General features: G+C 42.5%; 1 protein-coding gene across 1 annotated transcript; it reads left to right on the plus strand.

Moving 5' to 3' along the window:
- Nucleotides 1-523: 523 nt before the first annotated feature.
- On the plus strand, nt 524-15960 carry LOC115577537 (class I histocompatibility antigen, F10 alpha chain-like). The gene is made up of 7 exons (XM_030410425.1): nt 524-878; nt 8149-8415; nt 8816-9094; nt 12430-12732; nt 12820-12921; nt 13143-13160; nt 13288-15960. The coding sequence occupies exons 1-7, from the start codon at nt 725-727 to the stop codon at nt 13344-13346; spliced, it is 1182 nt and encodes a 393-aa protein (XP_030266285.1). The 5' UTR covers nt 524-724; the 3' UTR covers nt 13347-15960.
- The last annotated feature ends 1123 nt before the right edge of the window (nt 15961-17083 follow it).

The following is a 17083-nucleotide window of genomic DNA, read 5'->3' on the forward strand; positions in this document are numbered from 1 at the left end:
GACCCGATCCGCATCTGTGTCCGACTCAGTACATTATTTTTCACCCGTGCAGGACTCTGACTTGGATAACTCCTCTCTTGAAACAAATAATACAAATATTTCTTTACAACATGAATCTTCATTCCAAGCCCATGCATAAGAGTTCATGATGGCTGTGTGAGAGCATTCCCTAAATTCCCTAAGTAGCCTATGACATAAGTAAAAATATTACATTATAATGACCCAAACTGTACACACACACACACACACACACCCCAGCGCCACAGTCTCAGAAAATACTGGAGGAAACACTGCACCATAGTTATATGAAAAACGAAGTGAGTGAGTTCACTGGAGAAGCTGATCCTGGCTCTGTGATCGGGTCTTTTTTTAAATAATGACTTTGCCGAACTAACTGTATTGTACACTGTTAACACTTTGCTTTATACGAGGGGTGTTGGTGAGGACTGGATCACTTGGAGGCGGTCTGAACTATTTTGGTCCTTATGAAGTGTCGGACTTCATCAGTCACGTGGTCCACGAAACTTGGAACAGAAACTCTCTCTCCTCCCTCTGCCAGGATTTGAAAAAACGAAGTGAGTTCACTGGAGAAGCTGATCCTTGGGCTCTGTGGTGTTTTTGAAGATAAGGGATTTTTTCGCAGTTAGTATTTATTCCCTGTTAATACGTTACTTAATGTGAGGGGTGTTGGTGAGGACTGGATCACTTGGAGGCGCTCTGGATTATGTTGTTCTCAGGACAGAAACTTTCACGTCTCTCTGCGAGGACAAACAACAGGAAACAGCTGATCCAGCTCGGTCCTTCACTCAGTCGTCTTCATCAAATCAAGATGAGAACGTTATTGTTGTTGCTTCTCTTCTGTCACGTTTCATCACCAGGTAAGATCACATTTTAAACCTTTAAACTTTAATCTTCACAGTCCACTCGAATCTTTCCTCCGAGTTTATTTTCACTTTAAGTGGAGCAGCAGAAACAGTACTTTGAGTGGGTCAGTGCAGAACGATGTGGAACATCTTTTCCCAGAACAAAGAAGGACAAACAGAGACAATTTAACTTTGCAACATTCTGCATCACAAAGACAATAAGAGCAAAACATTGCCTGTACAACATGATAGAACCAGAAGTGCTCAGTCTATAAAGGCTAATACAACTAAAACCTGTCTGTTCCATCCTGATTCAGACTTAAACATATTTGCACCCACAGAAAGAGCAGCATATCGTCTCTGCAGCACACAACACTGTTCATTAACCACTTTACTGCACAAAGTGATGAAGACAAAACCAAACAGCAGAGAAGGTGTTAACATGCTGCATGACAGAGCAAACATCAGACAGAATCACACCTGGAACACATCTCTTTGTATTCATTACAGTTACTGTAGCTTCAGTATTGATCAGCTCAGTTGTTTACACAAAAAAGCAGTAAAATGAATCAAAGAATGAAAACAGCCAGCAGAGCTGTTTGAATTAAGAGAGAACAACACTGTATTACTGTTAAATTAACCACATACTGTACAATCAACTCTGGATGAAATGTATTGATCAATCTGTACAGAGAACAACTTCCTCTGTCTTTTGACTCTCAATTCAAGTGAGGAAAAACAATAAACAGTGTGAATTTTATGTTTTTAATCTCCATTCTTTCATTTTTGTTTTTTGATGAAATCACTAATGATAGTATTAATATTGTATTGAATTATGATTGTATCAATGTCTGTTGATTATATATTGATGTTGTACTGATAATATTCCCACAGAATTGTTTGAAATAATTGTCAGCTGTCTTATATGTGAAAGTAGTCACACAACTGGGAGAGCTAGGACTGTATGTTGGTTTAGATGAATTCGCTGGAACACCTCATCCACACAGACACTCCGATTAGAGAGCATGCCGGACACAGGAGGGCAGTTAACGTGGTTTTAATGATGAAGCCTGACTCCAAATCACACAGAGCTGTTTACACTGTCTGAGGTTTTACATTGGTCTCTTTGACTCTCTTTACTGTTATCTTCATCACAAACGCAGACAGGCATCAACGCAGAATGAACTAGAATGCCGTGAATAGCTTAACACTGTTTGCCCAAAGACCCCTTAGCTGCCTGACGAGGTGCCTGATGTAAAACACACTAAATTGAGCACTGAACAGTTTCTGCACAAAAAACACACAGTAATAATAGGGAATTTACTACAGCCGCCCCCAGAATAGCCTAGCTATTATGTAAAGACTACTAAATTCCCGAAGGTGCTGCTGGAGTCCCTGGACTGGTTCCGCCGTCATCTGGAATGGCAGGCTGCTGGACCAGACGTGCCACCGGCCACAAGTAGGTCTTCTCCCCGACTTGAACCTCGGCCGACCGGACACGACCATCTGCACTCTCAATCACCTTGACAATCTCCCCGGTAGGCCACTGCGCTCTCGGAAGCTGGGGGTCAATCACGATCATGGCGACCGTGCCCAGGAGGAGGTCACTGGCGGGCTGCCGCCACTTCTGCTGGACTTGTAGGGAAGGCAGGTAATGTCTAAGGAACTGAGCCCAGAAGTGGTCCACCATCATCTGACAGTGGCACCAGCGTTGTCTTGTGAGGGTGTCAGGAGCGTAGGACACTTGGGGTAAAGAGGCATCCCGCCGCCCCATCAGCAGCATGTTGGGCGTCACTAGATAGGGATCCGCTATGTCTGACGAAACATAGCCTAAGGGCTTGACATTGAGGATGCCCTTGACTTCGATCAGAAGAGTGAGGAGGACGTCTCATGGAGGGATTGCTTGCCAACGACCACCTGGAAAGTTTCCTTGACAGACTGTATTTCACGCTCCAAAGCCCCACCGAAGTGAGGTGCTGCTGGTGGGTTGAACTGAAACTTAATCTGGTTCTTGGCAAGTCTCTTTTGTAGATCTGGGACCATAGCTGCAAACGCCTCCTTAAGCTTTCTCAGCCCCTCGAAAGTTAGTACCTTGGTCTGAGAGTATCTCAGCAGGGTTTCCTCTTCGTGCTATGAACCTTCTCAGCGCCAGGAGGAAAGTGTCTGCGTCGAGACTAGCCAGCAGGTCTAGGTGGACACAGCATGTCGTGAGGCACTTGAAGATCACTCCCAATCGCTTCTCATTCCAACATCCAGCTTTGACGATGTATGGACTGAAACAGTCCACTCCAGTGGAGTAGAATGGGGGCTTTAGGAGTCGTAGGCGGGCTGGAGGAAGGTCTGCCATCATGGGGACTGAAGGCTTTCCTCTCCATTTGGTGCAATCCGGGCAGGTTCTTTGATATTTCTTCACAGCCTTTGTTTAAGGTGCAAGCTTCGGGCTGGTGGCTGGTCCGACCACAGTTACGACAGCGCTTACTACGTTCGAACCATTTCCTGACGTCATCTGGTGAACGCTATACGATGTCGGTGCACCGTGACAGAAGAGACATAACTTCTTGGACTTGGGATTAGAATTGGCTGCCTCTGTGGGATGACTGTCATCAGCTTTGGGTTTGTCAGAGCCATGATAAACTGACACCGACTGCCCTCGGGGCAGCAGGTCAACACTGAGAGCGAAACCCTGGAAGCCTTTGGTGTCTCTGTGTCTAACATCAGGGGCATTTAAAATTGCAGCAATCTCACTTTGTGCGAGCTGATGTGGTTGTCCATACTGGCGCTGTAATGCTTCCATAGCAGCTGTGTAAGGTTGGGCATAATATCTGAAGGACTGAGCAATTAATTTGCTCTGACAGCTCTGTTTGAGGGTCAAGCAGATGGTCTTGTGCCATCTTGAGATTGGTGAATTCCCTCTCACTGTCATGGCCCAGCTTGTTAAGTTCAGGTACAGGAACAGGCTGCTTTGGCAGCTGGAAACTGTATGAAGACTGAGGCATGGTGTACTCTGGCGGGAAAATATTGTATGCCTGAGGAGAAGGACCTGGCCTTGTGGGCACCGTCTGGTAGAGACGCTGCACTAAGAAGGGAGGCTTGTAGAGGCAGACGTGACTGGTAGATTTGTGACTGGATCATGGCCTTTGCAGTAATAGCAGAGTTAGAATGTCATTTTGTCCACGGCTGTGGCTTGGGGTAGCGGATGTTATAACTTGGGACAGTAAAACTGTGCTTGTGGTGCTCACCCAGGTTGTATCATCTGGCAGGAAGCTTGGGTTAGCTTGTGGTGATCGTTGTAAAGCTGGAGAACCTGGATCACTGAGGCAGTTGTCTGTGAAGGTGTGGCTTCGCAGGCTGCATTCACTTAGGGCAGGAGATGGTGGCCTTCTTCACACCGTTGGTAAGCTGGGATATGGGCTAGCTTGTGGTGCTGATTTCCACTGGCTCACCTTATTGACTGCTTCTGCTGGGGAATGACAAAGTGGGAGCCCGAGTACCGGGAGTAGCTGGCCATCATGAGTTGCAGGTTCAGTCTGCAGACTAAGCGACTGTAGCTGCTGTGCACTGGCACTTAAGTTGTCACCCTGATGAGGAGCAGTATAAGGCATAAGGGACTGAGGAAGGCTGACCTGGTAGTCCTGGAGGTGAGCTGGTAGCTGCCGTGGCCGTCCTGTGGCTTCACTTGCAATAATTGCTGGCCGCATTGTGTCCATTGTGCTGATATGGGTGAAGCAAACCGGCCTAAAACTACAAACTACAAATAATCGTCCAATACTTCCATAAGGGATGGAAATGCCAGCCCACTGGGTACTTTCTGAAACATTTGCTCAGTAAATACTGCTTCCTACCTCAACTGAGATGAGAGAGTGATCACACGGGTCCACAGAGATCTTCCGTGTAAATGTCTTGGACTGTAATGATCCTCCTGGAAACAAGAGTCCAGCTCTGTCAGCTGTCTGTCAGGATATCATTCCAGATGTGTCTCTGGTTCCAGCTCTTGATTTTATTTTTCTGCATCAGCTGTTCTGTTAGCTTCATAACTTGTTCAAAATCACACTCTGAATCGTCTCTAAACTGAGCATGGCTCTCTTTTAGTCCCTTAAATAGGTCAATGGACTCAAACAACTGATAATGTTGGGCTTTGTAAACCCTGTGTGTCAAAATTGTTCAACTTAAATAGTTCCCCAAATGTGACGAGTAAATATCTAAACTGTTTTGTTTGTAGTTGTTGCAGCAGGGACTGAGCCTCAACCTTTGTTTGATCGCTGCTTTTAACACACTCTGCAAACACTTCTAATATTACATCGAGTAACGTCAGTATTTTGCTCTCTGCTCCAGATTCAGAGCTCCAGCATCAAACCTGCCAACCTTAAAGACATTTAATGAGCACCTAGCCTGTCCAAAACTACTATTTGCAACACACTCACAGCATCGGTGAACGGTAACTTTGACGAGTGGTTATCAACACTGTCGGGTAAACTCAAAGTTTTAATTTGACCTTTTCAGTGCTGTTTGCATTGGCAGTGGCAGCAAGCGGCTGTGAGGGGCAGGTGGGTGAGGGTCAGGGGCGGAGCTACCCAGTGAGATTCATGAAAAATGAAAACAAACTTCATCTTGAAAGTGATTGACCAGTGTCCGGAAGTTCACCAGCAACCCAAAGGCACGTTACTGGAGCAGATACAGCTGTTGGACAATGGCTAAATGGGCTAAACAGTTATCGTTGAGCAACTTTTTCAAAAAAACACGTCAGACTGAAGAAAATCCGGACCAGGCTGTGCTCAAAGACATATTTGTAACCCTAAAGCCACAGGACAGTGTTGAACAAGCTGCATGGTGATGTGCTGGCATTTGTGGAGAGAAACTGGGAACATGTTATGGTTGTCCTGGACATTGCTATGTTGTGTGCCAAGCTTGAAATCCCACTTAGGGGCCACAGAGAAACAAAGGACGCACTCAATAAGATCAATAAGAAGACACTAATTAAGAGAAGTAATTTGATTGTTTTACTTTGGCTGTGATTAATTCATTTTCTATGGTTTTCCCCAGATAATGGTCAGCAATTTTTTTTTTCTCTGCTCGCCTGACATGCTTGCTCATTACTGGATCAAACTCTGCGAGTAGCTCCACAATACCCAGAAAATTCCCATTGTTTGGCTCGTGCAGATTTGAATTGTGGCCACGGACAGCAAGATTTTTCTGTGCAAGGTGACAGACAATTGCAATTAGTGTTTTCATGACGTCGTTGCAGTGTTTTCTTTCCAGCATTTGCATTTTTGATAAGTTTGGTCTATGGCACTGTGCGTTTTTACGCGCATATCCAGTTCGCGCAAGCTGTCCATATTGGAACTTTGGACATTTGATTTCTCATGATCCTGGAGTGTGAGAGTGAGATGTTCCCACATTCTGAAACCCCTGCCAGTGAGACTGTTATTTCGCTTGCCAAATATGGTACAACAGAAACAGAAAACTGCGTCTGATGATTTTGAATATACTAACCATGACCTGCGTATTTTTTCTCCATTTTTCATCCCCAAGGAATATCTCTCCTTGGTGAAACAATGGTGTGTTTGGCTCTGTGGGAAGTTTAAGTCCTCTATCTGAACGGGACCTCTCTGAACAAAATTAATCCGCTGGTCACTGGTAATATGCTCTGGCCAGCATGCGGGGTCTGTCTCTGTGAATGACAATGGGACTTTCTTCCTGGCTGTAGTGCTGGTGGTGGCGTCTCTCTCATCTGTTCCAGTTGTGTGACTATCATCTTCATGTTTTTCGAAGGATCCTATTTGGTCATCATCATTATCAGATGGGTCAGTAGAAAGGTCATTATTTTCACCTTCGTTCGTGCTTTCTTGGTTCCGGTTCTTTGACTGGCATCACAAGAGGGCCCAGGGGCGGCAGCCACTGCCACCGCTGCCGTTTCAGATGCAGGGCGAAAGAAAGAGGTCACTTTTGGTAGACTACTCAAAGCTTTCCTTTTGTTTTCTGCTGTTTTTGCTTTTTTCCTTCCTGTTTTTACCTTCATTGTTTACAGCCTACCTTTTCTTCTTTATTTCTCTCTTTTACTTTTTGGCGGGCAGTTGGGTGATAGGCTACGACCATAGGCTAATTTACAGTGGCCCATCAGATTTTATTATAGCCTAACATGAATAGTTTACATACATCTCATATCACTTTAAAAATAATCAGGCCCATCCTGATTTTTCGAGGGTGTTAAAATGCAGCACTCTGATTGGCCAAAAGCTTTTCACTCCACTTACACACAGATTGTTGTGGCTCAGTGGCAGAATCAACTTCATAGATTGAACTTGCATGGAAACTGACACCGGCGACCTGTAAGATGATACAAAATGCATACCTGGAGAGCAGCAATGCGTACGAGCATTCTTGAAATGCGTACGTGTTGGCAGGTCTGTAGCATGTGTCCACCGATCGCTCAACTTCCAAGCACGGTGTCCTGGATGGAGCTCTTTTTGCACTTCCACAAACCTGCATGTCTGCTGCTGTCTCTCATGAAACTGTGCATATTGTTCACTGTATCAAAGAATGTGCTAACATGCTAAGAGACACCAAATTCAGTCTGTGAGAGTTACAGTGGATGTTCACATCTTGAGGAAAAGATTGTTTCCGAATCACATGCACAGGAGGTGTGCATGTGATTCGGAAACAATCTTTGTGATTGTTGTGTTTCCTGACACAATGGAGACGCTGACTAAACTAAAGCCAACACACAGAGATTAATCAAGTTGCAGTGGTTCAATCACCTGTAATATCTGCTCTGACATACTTGTTTCCATGATCCCGATTGTCCATTCTTTTATTTTCTCTGTGTGAACATATTTCACACTAACAGCTACGAGTTCAAACTTTGACTCATCCTCATATCTGTCTGCCATCAGGACATAATAGCTGCCTGGTTCAAGGACTTCAGCTTTGATCCTGAACAACAGCAAACAGGCTGCTGAATCCAGCAGCTCATTTTGAACATCTGGACTCATCAAGCTTCTGTTTCTGGGCAGCTGCTCCAGATGATTTTAGATCCTTGGATTATATTTCCATATGTACTTGAACTGTTAGAGAAAGTTTTCATTATTGAGATTGTCTAAATTTTCTCCTGTGTCCACATCGGAGTATGTGTGGTGATGATGAGTGTGTGTTCATACTGAATGGAGGCTGTTGTTCTGAACAGTACATTTACAACTTTTGCATTTTGCTCCTTCACAGCAAAAACACACACACTTTACATCATATTTATAATCAGTGTCGTTTATAAGTTCCTTTGTTTGTCCTGCAGTGATACACTCCCTGAAGCATTTCACAACTGCATCAACTGGAATCCCAAACCTGCCAGAATTTGTGGCAACACTAGAAGTTGATGAACTTCTGATGGGGTACTCCGACAGCAACAAAAGGCTGGATGTGAAACAGGACTGGGCAAAGAAATTATTTATAGATCATCCTGAGCAGTTGGAGTGGTACAGACAACAGTGTTTCCAGATCCAGCCAAACTTCTTCAAATCCTACACTAACAGGTTGATGCGTCTCTACAACCAAAGTGGAGGTACAGTATGTAACATGTTATAGCCTGTTTAACTTTTTACTGTTCTGCATCTTAGTTGTAAAGTGACCCAGGGCCTCAAGATACCAATCAGTTCAAACTCTAACATCATTTTACACATAACCTGAAATAGAGATTCATGTAAAGTAAACCATCATATCAGTTTGTCTTCAGTGGTCCAGCCACTACCTGTCATTCATCATGTCAACATTAATCAGCTGCTAGTTAGACTTGTTGCTGAAGCTGTTAAACACAAACTAATGATAATTATCTGATTCATGAACACACACTGCTAATAAAAAACAGCAGTCGTCACACAATGTACAATGCTTTTAAGATCGTCTTTCCACTGAATGTTTCGTCTGTGAATCAGTGTTAATTACAGTCTCTGTCTCTGTCTCAGGTGTCCATGTTGTACAGAGGGTGCAGGGCTGTGAGTGGAATGATGAGACTGAAGAGGTCAAAGGTTTTGTTCAGTTTGGTTATGATGGAGAAGACCTCTTGAAATTGGATTTGAATACATTGACATGGAACGCTCTAAGACCTGAGGCTGTCATCGCCAAACAGATATGGGACGCTGATAAAGAATTAGGAAAAGAATTTAAGATTTTTTTGACTCAGATTTTTCCTGAGCAACTGAAGCAGTATGTGGACTATGCAGGGAGCTCTCTGCTGAGATCAGGTAGGATCACCTGACCTGATGTAGTTTATTAGACACAGTGATCTTCATATAGGCTGCTGTAGGAGACACTACTCTGATAAAAAGGATAATTGATTACTGGCAATCAGAGGTGGGGGACTCGAGTCGCATGACTTGACTCGAGTTGGACTCGAGTCGCAAATTTGAGGACTTGAGACTTACTTGACTAACACCAATGAAAAACTCGACTTGACTTTGACATGGCATTAATAACTTGAGACTTGACTTAGACTTGACACAGATGACTCGAAAGTCTTGGCTTTTCTTCCTTTCTTTTTTTGGCGCATATTGAGACGTTAGTTTCGTTTTTGTGATACTTTGTCCTCTGTCACTGCATGACGCGCTGCGTGCCAGAGTGGCACTGTGGTCGACAGGATCAGAGGAGGAGAGGCAGCATGAAGGGAGCTCCGAAAATCGTCACATTTGGATTCAAAGATTTTTTCATGTCTGGGTGATTTTGGCCGTTGTCTTGGTTAAAGCATGTGTGTGTTTCAGATATAGCGTCTTCCGTGCGCACAGACGTTATTTTAAATGAAGGCGCGCATTTACGCCCTCACAGACCAACACATCACTGTACCGGCACACATTCAGTTCGACGCACTTGTTTTTTTCGCCTCCGAGATTTAGAATGTGTTTTATAGAAGAGAAACACACAACACACATTTCAGGACAGAGCAGACATGTCCTGTGATTTTCAGCCTCCTTTTATAGAGGGGGAGGGGAACAATACCTGAGAGTAATATTCTCAGCTGTCAGGATGTGCAGTATGCTGCAGTTCCAGGGTTGATATTAATCTAATCTTATTCCTGTATTTATGGGTTTGAAAAACAATTCTAAAATTGATCAACTATGCACATACATCATATTTTTGACTAACCACCCTCTTCTGTTTACTGTGTCTACAGATATGAAGAATACATTCATACGAACTTCTTGTGACTTGTTTGACCTTAGCAATGACTTGAATTGACTTGCTTGAGTGATTGCCATGACTCGACTTGACTTGCTTGATTTTCATCAATTGTAACTTTGGGCTTGCTTGAGACTTGAAGGTTAAGACTTGCGACTTGCTTATGACTTGCATGTATGTGACTTACTCCCACCTCTGCTGGCAATTAATCATACACTTTTAGACGGGGCACCACCTCCGATGGTTCTATGTGCGACTAACTCGGAGGGAATTAGTTTGGCTTGAACGAAAAAGATCAGTCTCGAATCGATCTGTTGAATTTCAATTTGCTCCTATTCTGAAGTTGTGAATTTTTTCCACGGTACCATCGATTTTCCCACTTGAAAATGAATGACATACGGTTAAATATGTTTACTTTTACTTTACTAAATAAATGCAGAGTAAAGGATGTGAAGTAATGATTCAAATGGGTGACAACATTAACAGAAATTCTGAAATTCTGAAATAAAATGAGGACAAGATGAAACAAAATGCCAACAAACAATGGTGGATTTTAGTGTAAGTAACTGATAATTTACCATTACGGAATTAATGTTTATTCTATCGAGGCAATATGGCAATGGCTTTGAATTTGTGATATATATATATATATATATATATATATATTAGAGCCGCTGAAGAGTGGTGCTGTCTCGGTTCAACTGAGGACAGCTCCTGGCCCAACAGTGTTCTTGCTTGAGTGCGCTGGAGGCGGCCCGGGGATGGTCAATGCTATTTCATCTTTAGGCTGTGGGTTTCTTCACGGTTTCTTGAGCAGTTAACTGCACCGACTTTATAATGATTACGAGTTCTGGTCAGAGTCTCTCTTTTGAGTTGATTATTGCGGAGCTCCGAACATATATCGATCAGGTTTCTTGTATAAAAATAACAAGGAAAGAAATGCCGGACGGACGAGTCTATCTTAGTTACTAAATACAAAAACAAAAAAAGCTTCTTCTGGCTTATTGAGTTGCAATATCTGACGATATAAAGAAATATAAAAAGGGGATTAATCTCTTTCGTGCTTTGGTTTCAAAATTAAGTTATTTTCAAAATAACGGCGCGTTGCTTGGGAAAGGTTCTTGAAACAATTCAAATCTCCGGAGAAAAAGTCCAGAGCCGCAAACAAGGCAAAGTACGGAGATTAAGTTTGAAAAATATAAGTTTACAGGCGTTGCAGAAAAGATTAAGCAGGTAGGGGTTAAGAAAAAGAGAAGAGAAGAGAGCGAGCGACGTGGAGTTCGTTTCTTTTAATGTTTTATTGAAGGCAGAATCGAGGGCGTATGGGCATGTCACTTCCTCCGGTGACGTCACAGCTCATATTACAACCTTATTACATATTGAACCAGAATAATGGTTTAAAAGTATTTCAGGTTGCGATTTTCTTATTCACCGAAATCCACCATGGTCTTTACACCAACATTTGTTATATGAAAACAAAACAAAGAAGAACATGACAGAAATTGCCTAATAGGAAAAAGGGAAGTTATTGGTTATAACAAGTCACACACACAAGTACATACATTTTTAGCAGCACTGATGGCTTAAAACATTTCGTAAAGGGTTAGCTTAAATTTTGATACAGAAATATACGTTGGAGGTAGGTGATCACATTTGTAAGTAAAATGTCAAGTCAATCCGTTTCAGAAACTTTCCTTTTAGCTATTCCCGAACTTACCACACGGTGGCACTGTGGCTCCATCAAACTTAAAGACATTAAACCAGGAGTCCCTAAGTGCAGTTCCCTTCAACTCACAAAAGGGATGGAAAAAGTAGGTTTGAGTTCTGATTAAGAATTATTTGTCCTGCAAAGCATGAGATTACATTTTAGTACTTCTTCAGCATTAAGACAGAAATTAAGGCTCTTCCTTTCTCCTGCCGGGAATGTAGAGACACTCTGGCTGGGTTGGGTGTCTTAATTCACAGATGTGACGCTTTGATGGCTCATGCCAGATGTGGAGGATATCTGTTGATGACAAGCCTGATATAACAGGGTGAAGCCCGACTTGCCCCAGTGACCACTGCGTACTGCATTATAAACAGTCCGTCAAAGAGAACAAAGTCCAGATGATAAATGAGACCTTTCTGAGTCTCGGATGTCCAGAGTCTGTTAACATAGGCTCTATATAAGTCAAGGAAGAGGGGAACTTAAGGTGACAAATGGTTGTCTTCCACCTTTCAGTGATAATCCTTGGAGGTCTTAGTTTTAGTCCTGACCAATCACAGACATCTTTGGGTGACATCACTCACCAGTGATTTTACAGTTTCAGTGTTTCACAATAGAAATAGTTCCACTGAACATTGACACTGTGATTGAAGACCTGACTGTGAATCATAAGAACAGAATATCTCTCTCTTCACTGTCCAGAGCTTCCCTCAGTGTCTCTCCTCCAGAAGACTCCCTCCTCTCCAGTCAGCTGCCTCGCTACAGGTTTCTACCCTCACAGAGCCTCACTCGTCTGGAGGAAAGATGGAGAGGAGCTTCATGAGGAGGTGGACCACGGAGAGATCCTCCCCAACCATGACGGAACCTTCCAGATGAGTGTTGACCTGAACCTTTCGTCAGTCACACCTGAAGACTGGACGAGGTACGACTGTGTGTTTCAGCTCTCTGATGTGAAGGAGGACATCATCACCAAACTGGAGAAAGATCGGATCAGAACCAACTGGGGTAAGAGTGAGATCAGAGGGTGCTGAAGGGGAGTGCATGGGAACAACAACAAAAACAGTAATAATAAACTATTATTGTATTCAACAGTGAAGCCCAGTAACATGACCGTCCTCGTCACTGCTGCAGTGGTTGTTCTTGCTCTCATTCTCATCGGTGCTGCTGGATTCATCGTTTACAAAAAGAAGAAAGGTGAGAGAGAATTAGGAAAGATTTCAGTATTTATGTTGATTCCTGTTATTCAGGTTGCTAAATTAAAACAAATATCAGAGAAAGTAAATACAGTCAGCACTAAACAGACTGAGTATAAACAGATACTCAGTCTGAGTGAGTAGAAGAGAGGAATAAAGTGACTAAAGATAATCTGGCACTTAAAACTGTGACTGAAATTATTTGTCTTGTTTTGATTTCAGCCATCAGCCCTCCATCTTGTAAGTAAAACTTACTTTGGTTCTATTTCAGCTGATCTGACTCACACTTCATGTTTTAGATTAAAACATGTTAAAATGATTGTGCAGATTAACCTTTTCAATACTGTTTTCTTCATTTATTTTTTAGCAGCTCCTGACAACAGCACAGATGAAGACTCCTCTAAGTCACTGAATCAAGACCATTGAATGACAAAGACACATCTGGTGACACTTCATCTATTACAGAACTTAACTTAAGACAGATCTTGCAGTAGCAGTAAATTAACATATAAAAAGGACTGATTGAAAAGGTGGGACTGTTCTATGGCTCTGAGAGGTTGTCCGTTCCGTTCCATTTTCTTTCCGCTTATCCATGAGGGTGGCGGGATGTTGCCGCTTTTTCCCCTTAAGGGGTTGCGGGGCTTACTGGGACCAAATCCAGTTTACTCAATGGTTGAAGGCCAGGGTACACCCTGAATGAGCTGCCAGCTCATCGCAGGACCGGGATCTTCTGATCACTCGTCAACCAGCTCTACCCACTGAGCTACAGCCGCCCCTTGCCTATGATACAGCACCTGATTTGTTGGTGTGCTGTCAGTTGTCTGCGTAGAGTAAATGGAAGTACTGACCCATTGTGTGTTCTTTCTGTTACAAATAGTTTGTTTTTAAGGAGTTGTTAATGAACAATTTAAGCTAGAAAGAGATGACAATCCAACCGTTTCACTCGACCAGTATGAAGTGATCAGATCGGCTACATCGGCTTCAGCTACTTTTTTTTGAAAGGCTGGATTTGGAAAAAATGAAGTGCAGAGGAGCCAGACTATATGCTATACGTTTAAGTGTTTGATGAAACTCACTACTTTACAGGCCGACTTTAGTTACAAACTATTCTAACTCTAACTTTAAAACTTGTACACTGATCAGTTTATAGAGAATGTGTATAGTAATTATATATTAAGACATTAAGCGGTGGTGACATTTAAGTCATGTGACCGTGATGTCGTCTGTTTAAAGTCTAATATTAGATTTTTACTAACAGAGATGTAATGTAGGCTTTGAAAGTCACAAAAGTTGTTTCGACTGTGAAGATTATCTTGATGAACAAAACATGTAAGAATCATAAACTTTATTTTCTGCATTTCTTTCTACAATCTAATTAAAAAATCCCACAGACTTCTTGTGAAGGTAACCAGGGCGATGCTAACTTCAGGGTTAGCCTCAAAAAATAGTTTATTGCTGCACCATTCTATAGATGGAGAATATGGAGTTTGGTCCATCATGGAGCCAGTGCATCTCTCGTATGAGCATGAATGTTGATAAATGTTCTGTTACATGTGTTTATCACTTAATTAAGATAATAACACTTAGATATGAAGTATGTCACAGTCATTATATACAATATTTAAATGTTCAGTTAAGTGACAGTAAACTTATAATTGTTTACATGCTACTCTACTTCACACTTGGCAGGTTTGTTGCTGAGAACTGAAGGAAGTGCAGTGTTAGATTTTGCCAATTCGAGCTCCCTTTAAAAAGCCTAATTTTGAATCATGTTGCGTTGAGAAAACTGTATACATTTTGTGAAAAGTTGTATACAACACATTCTTTAATATTTAAGCCTACTTGTTTATTTGGTAAATGTTATACATGAAGATAGTTCTTTCTTTGTGTAAAAAACACGTTTGTTCTAACATTTGTTCACTCAAGATGGAGCTAGAACACACAACGAGCCAACAGTGACAACAGGCTCAGCTGCACCAATAAGACACATTAAAATTTCATGTCAGCAAATTTTCACAGGCTTCTTGTACATTTATTAATTATTTTACTGTAACATATTGCACAATACTATCTACATGTTGTGCAACAGTATGGCAGATTTGATGATAACTCACAGGCTTCTTGGACTTTTATTGCTCAAACTGTTCAGATCACAGAGTGTTGTGGTGCTGAGACTCCAGTCATGAAGGGCTGCTGTATCTTTACAAGCCACCAGATGTCAATATGCTGCAGAGTTTGAAGCCCAAAAGCTCCATAAGGCTTCATCTACCTCTCTCTAGTTCAGACTCACTGAATGAGTGACTGTACAGAATGTATTGTGGTGGGGAGGGGGGTGAATCAGTACGGTCCCTGAAAAAAAATTCACTTTCACCTAAATTGTGCATTGACAATGTCCTCTAACAACTTGTATCATGAGGCACAGTCATTACGTACAGCTACAGCCCTTAGTGCTGTTTAAAAGAGCTGATCAAGGTCACAGCTGAAGGTGTTCTTACTCCTCATCTATACAGGGATGACTTTGAAACATTTTTACATCAAATAGATAATTAAGAGACCCATGGGAATGAAGTGCAAAACTGAAGAGTCTCTAAAATATTGACAGTATGATGTTTTTCTGTATCTTATCTGCAGTGGTTGTTCTTGTTCTCATTCTCATCGGTGCTGCTGGATTCATTGTTTACAAAAAGAAGAAAGGTGAGAGAGAAAAAGGAAAGATTTCACTACTCTGATTTAAGTCTTTCAGTAATTTTAACCTTTTTTAACACTGTTTCCTGTAAATATTGTTTTTAAAAGTTCAATACAGGATGCTTGTTTCTGACCTGCAGCTCCTGACAACAGCACAGAGCTCTTTGAGCAGCTGAATCCAGAGACCTGAATGACAAACACACTCAGTGACTCTCCTGGTGACACTTTATTTAGTTTTGATGAACTAAAATAGAATAAAAGAGTAAAAGATGGCTTCTTGCAAAAACAGCGAAGTTACATGTAAAAAAAGGACTGATTAAAAAAAGTGGGACTGTTCTATGTTCTGTGACTCTGATTGGTTGTTTTATTAATTGTTGTTTTCTGTTGAATTCATACTCAAAACAATCAGGGGACAGCGTGTGACCGGACTTTAGTTAAAAACAAAACATGTAAGAATCACAAAGTTGTGTTTGTCACAGATCCAAAATCTAATTAAAAAATCCCATAGACTTCTTGTGGAGGGAACCAGGGCGATGCTAACTATAAGTTTCGCTTCCAAAAATATGTTATTGCTGCACTACTCTATAGAGTTGGAGTGGAGATATGGAGTGGTCTATCATGGGTCCAGTGTGTCTCTTGTAAGAGCAGTGAGCAGAGTGGAAGGTAGGAGGGTGGGAGGTATGCAGGGGCTATGCGGGGTTGAGGTTGTTTCTGAAAAAGTGAGTCTGGAGTCTTATTTGAAAGAGGGCAGGTGACTCTGCTGTCCTGACATTGGTCAGGAATTTGTTCCATCACTGAGGCGCCCAAACAAGGAAAACTCGTGACTTCACTGAGTGACCTTTGTTTGCTCTCAGCGATGGTGGTACCAGCCAGCCCGCTGATGTAGTGGAGCAAAGTGCTCGCACTGGTGTGTGTGTTTTGACCAGTGTTTTGAGGTCCATAGGTGCAATTCCATTGACGGCCTTGAAGGCCAGCACCATTGTCTTGAATCAGATACGGCCTGCAACAGAAAGCCAGAGGAGGTCAAGGAGGAGGGCGGTTACATGGGACAATTTGGGCCTATTGAAAAGTGCACTGCAGTGTTCTGGATACACTGCAACGGTTTTGTCGTAGAGGCTCGGAGTCAAGCCAAAAGTGAGTTGCAGTAGTCCAGGCGGGAGATGACCAGTGTTTGGACCAGGAGTTGCATTGCATCCTTTGTGAGGAAAGACCAGATCCTGCAGATGCTGTAGAGGGCAAATCTGCATGATCGGGCCACAGCAGTGATGTTGGGGTTGCAAGATAGTCTGTTGTCGAGGATTATGCCTAGATTCCTCACAGTTGATGAAGACGATACTGTAATGTCCTTGACACTGACTGACAGTGCCATGCAAGGGCAGTCTTTCCCCAGGATGAAGAGGAGTTCATTCTGACATGCGCATTGCAACTAGGGTGTTGGAGGAGGATGGGGGAAAAGAGAGGAACAGTTGGGCGTCGTC

The sequence above is a fragment of the Sparus aurata genome, unplaced genomic scaffold (genome assembly GCF_900880675.1).
Source record: "Sparus aurata unplaced genomic scaffold, fSpaAur1.1, whole genome shotgun sequence".
Lineage (NCBI taxonomy): Eukaryota > Metazoa > Chordata > Actinopteri > Spariformes > Sparidae > Sparus > Sparus aurata.